The sequence below is a fragment of the Penaeus vannamei genome, chromosome 10, assembly GCF_042767895.1.
Source record: "Penaeus vannamei isolate JL-2024 chromosome 10, ASM4276789v1, whole genome shotgun sequence".
NCBI lineage: Eukaryota > Metazoa > Arthropoda > Malacostraca > Decapoda > Penaeidae > Penaeus > Penaeus vannamei.
Genome location: NC_091558.1, coordinates 41,187,652 through 41,192,389, shown reverse-complemented (window position 1 = coordinate 41,192,389; position 4,738 = coordinate 41,187,652). Strand labels below are relative to the sequence as shown.

General features: G+C 46.1%; 1 protein-coding gene across 1 annotated transcript; it reads right to left on the bottom strand.

Moving 5' to 3' along the window:
* Positions 1 to 320: 320 nt before the first annotated feature.
* LOC113828490 (leucine zipper putative tumor suppressor 3) lies at positions 321 to 4,738 on the bottom strand (the record flags this gene model as incomplete). Its single annotated transcript, XM_027381468.2, is given in 4 exon segments — positions 321 to 2,776; positions 2,919 to 3,072; positions 3,298 to 3,429; positions 3,747 to 4,738. Coding segments are annotated over 4 exon segments (1,844 nt in total), but the record flags the coding sequence as incomplete, so codon positions are not given.

Genomic DNA, 4,738 nt, shown 5'->3' with positions numbered 1-4,738 from the left:
CAGATCGCTTTCTAGAAAATAGTGTCAAAAATGTGGTCTATGGGCTCCTGCAGCCTGACACATTCTTATGTTATACAGGATCTCATTAGCCTTTTGTCTTTTAAGAATACTACTTGCATTATATCCTTTATTCCATATGAATCAAATGAGATTTTTCTTTTATGTGTATTATTTTTTTATCACGTTTTAAACAATATGTTACATTATCTGTTCTCTTGTATGGTGAATTCATATTATATCAAGCTTAATGAAGTAAATCAGCTTGGCATACTTTACATTATCCCAATTGCATGCACATAGGTTAAGAAAAGGGAAAAACCTCTTAATATATTCCTCATTTATTTGTGCTAGCTTCTTCACACTTCCCTCAGATTTCAGGTGTCAATGTAACTGAGCGAGCAGAGAAACTTTTCCTATGTGGTACATCCGGGAACTGAGACAGGTAAGGCATTACCCGAGAACAACAAATGGGATGTTTCAATACACAAAAGTTCTCTCAATCCACACCTGACATATATTTTTTTCTTTTATTTATTTATAATTATATGAAATATATTGTGTCCTCTCCAGAACCAAAGTGCTACTACATTATTGAGCATCAAGTTGATATATATGTGTATATTAGAGTTCTTGTTCAATATAACAACGTTCAGCTCATAACTGGTAGACATTTGTTCCTTTTGACAATTATAACCCTGATGGTCAATCAGTGTTTCAAAACCACCAGCAAATGCAACAAACATTATATTGGACAAGAAAACACAAAAAGAAAAAAAGTCATGACAAGAAAATCACCATAAAAATGTATGTACACGAAAGAAAAATGTAAGAAAGGCAAATCCACGTCCAGCTTAAGGTTGATGAGCACGTAAAAACAAAACTGAATATGAATCGGCAGAAGTAGAGTGGGAAGGTACAAGTCATTCCACACATTTTGGGAAGTATGGGCTTCCCCTTAAACTGAATAAAAGGGAGATAAAATATGAAAATACATCGCAGGTAGATTCAACATTTCACAAAGACAAGTTTTCAATCGGTTAGGAAAGAAAAGGGTTCCAAAATATTTTGGAATACGTCAATCTCAGACAAGTATAAAACACAATACTCCTCCGATAAAATGAACACATGAATCTGTTTGAATTTCTCGTAAAACAGTGTTGTCTTTGTCATCCTGTTACCAATTTACCTGCTTACTCTTGTATTGACTAAAGAAGGAACTTCGGACTACAATACAATACCTTTATAGAAGTATCTAACCCCTGAAAGGCCCAATATAGTAATACAAATTTTCCACACAAAAAAATCATACGCAATAAATAACTGGAAACTATAGTAGTTAGATCAAAGCTATAAAACCGGATGATTATGACTGAAAAGGTACACAGTAAAAACAGTTAACTATATCAACTGAACCTTAACTTTAAAATTTGAGTGTAACATTCCAACTAAATATAACCTTTGGCTAGAAACTAAAACTGTGTATTCCTAGCTTAGAAATTCTTACAATTAATAAAAAAAATTTCTATACAAAAATTACAAACATCTTCCATCTTGCTTTGTATCTATATATAAATCTCTTAAATCAAACAGCGAGTCTTTTTGCCCCTTTTTCTCGGACCTCGATGAGATATGAAAATGGGCACTGCAGTCTGTAACATTAAAAATATCAGGAAGACAGAATAGAAATCTATATATATATAAATATATATAACATGTACAATTTCTGATACACGCACACATCCTGAGGCTTCATGGTAGAGAGGCCAGAACATCAGCACATGACAATGCTACATTTCTTGCGACCTCCTGTTCGTCTACTCATCAGTTCACTTGCAGAAGCGTCTATGACCAACACTGGAGAGCTGACACCTTCTATGTCCTTGTCCAACAAAGAATACGAGAAAAATATATTTTTTACAGTAAGGTACCACTCCCAGGGAAGGACAGACAATCCAGGCAATATCTGATTTTTAGTATTGACGGTACATTTCTTTCCTGAATTACACAGGTCCTGTTCAAATCACATCTTCCTGTTTTCTCTTTGCACCAGATCTGATCTAAGTAAGACTTCTAAATGGATGCCTCCATTGTTCCTTAAAATATTTTCCATGATATTTATACACACATCACTGAGACTGTACATTTCTTATACACTTTATATCCTTGTGACTGTACACATGACCAGCATGACACACAATGCGAGTTCCTCGTCAGCATCGAGACTCACTGGAGATTTGTGGGGATGTCGGGGCATCCCGGATGTCAGCATACACGGCTGGCAGTTTTGGTGGGCTGAGGTTCTTCAAGGGGGGCAGCGGTACCCCTGTCAACCTAGCCACCTCCTCCTCCAGCTGGCGGTTGCGGCCCAACATGGCCACATAGTTATGGTGTAGCTGCTTCTGGTAGCGTATGACTCGCTCCTTCTCCTCTGTCCACTTCTTGCGCTCTTCCTCAAACTGCTGTCTCTGCAGTTCATTCTCCCGCTTCATGCCTTCGACCTCAGACTTGTACTTGTCCACCTGGAGGAGCAGGTCCTGGTCGTGTGCTCTCGCCTGGGAGCGCTGCTGCTGCGCCTGGTCCAGCTGCAGGCGCAGGTCGCCAGATTCACGGCGCTGCTGACCCATGAGGTCGTGCAGCGAATTGATTTCAGAACGTCTCCGCTCCACCTCGTTCTGGTACTGTCTCACCTGGGCTCTCAGGTGCAGCAGCTCGTGGCCGCGCGTTGTCTGGTCGCCCTGGGAATCCTTCAGCTGGGTTTTCAGCAAGGAGATTTCCCCTGCAAGAAATTACACAATCAAATCTCCATCTACATCCTGTTTTTTTAAATTACCAACCGCTAGAACATCCAAAATGTGTGAGAAAATATATCACAAGCAGCTGAAAAGTTTCTTTACGACAACAACAAACAATATACAAACCTGACTTCTGACAAAGGTTCCACTCTGTCTCCTCTAGTTGGGTCCTCAGAGTACTGAGCTCTCTCCGCAACTGCTCCGTCTGACTCTGGTGGCCGTCTCTCTCCCGGCGCACCTCCTCCAGCTCTGCCATCAGCTTCCTGCGCTCCTGCTGTAGCTGTGGATTCATATTCTTCGTTAGATTTAATTCTGATTAAATAAAATGAGTGAAATCAGAATAAAACGCAATCTAGGCTTGTCAATCATCTGATGATTAAATGACCTTTTTTTTCAAATCAATACATGAATAAACACAGGGCCACTTACTCCATTAACAAAAAGGAAGTGATTACTACTTAGTAAATCTTTCCTGTAAGTTTAGACTTTGATATAAGCAACTTACCTGGTATGTTTGGGTGGTAAGTTGCTGTTCCACCTTGAGGGCCTTCTGCTGCGCTGCCTTCAGGCGGGAGTCGTACAAGTCTCTGATCTTCTTCAGCTCTCTCTCCCACGTCTTTTCCTTCTCCTCATACACCTGGGAGGGAAAATGAGGTAAATATTTTGTGGCAATCTTATGTTGCATCCCTAGTCCTAATGAATTTTTATATATATCATTATTATTACTATGAACACTATCAATAGCTGGCTATTACCAGGACTATTACTGTTACATTACTATTGCGCAAGTGCACTATCTACTCTATGCCCCCTACCCCAACCCGCCCCATAGGTCCAAGAGTCCCCAAGAGTCTACGAGTCCTAAAGAGCCCGAAAGCCGTAAAGCGTCTGAGGGCTACAGCGTCAGGGGCGTCAGGTGCGCGTCGTGGGCGTGGCCGCCGTCTCCCGCCCTACCTTGAATATCACCTGCTCGTTCTGCTCCATGGTCTCGCGGAGCGTGTTGATCTCGGAGTCCTTCTCCTTGAGCATGGCCTCGAGTTCCGCCACGCCGGAGTCGGAGGGCGAGGGCGTCTGGTGGTGCTCGTCGAGGGTGAGCTCGCTGATGGAGCCCGCCACGGAGCCGCAGATGGTGCGGTCGAGGCCGGGGTTGGAGCCCGTCACGGACACGGACCGGTCCAGGCCCAGGTTGGAGCCGCTCACGGAGCCCGAGCGGTCCAGGTTGGAGCCCATCACGGACGCCGAGCGGTCCAGGGCCACGGTGGAGCCCGAGCGGTCCAGGCCCTGCACGGAGCCCGTGTGGTGGCCGCCGCCCATGCGCGACAGGTTGGTCACGGAGCCGCCCATGCGCTGGTGCAGGCCGCCGCCGCTGCCGCCGCCGGGGCCGGCCGCGTGGTGGTGGTGGTGGCTGTGGTACTGGTACTGGTGGTGGTACTCGCTCGAGAGGTTCTTGAGGCTGTCGTAGCGCGGCAGGTCCGTGCTGCTGGACGAGTAGCCGTTGGCGCGGCTGTAGGCGATGGCGGCGGCGTTGTCGTAGGCGCTGGACAGGCGGTTGTCGTAGGCCGACAGGCGGTGGTGGTGCGGCTGGCCGTCCTCGATGTTGCTGCACGTGGACTGGTGCGACGGCGGCCGCGGCGGCGGCGGCGGGTACGACGGGGGGCTGTTGTTGTTGTTGCTGCTGTTGTGGCTGCTGCCGCTCGTGTTCATGTTGTTGTTGATGGCGCTCGTGTTGCTCCCGCTGCTGCTGCTCATGCTGCTGTTGTGGCTGATGTAGCTGCTGTTCTTGTTGTTCATGGAGATGTTCTTGTTGTTGTGGAGCTTGGTGAGGCTGTTGTACTTGTTGTTGTTGTCGGCGTGGTCGTAGTAGCCCCGCGAGGACAGCGGCGTCACCAGCCCCCGCCGGTCCAGCGAGTAGCTGTTGTGGCTCAGCGTCTTCAGGTCGCCCATGC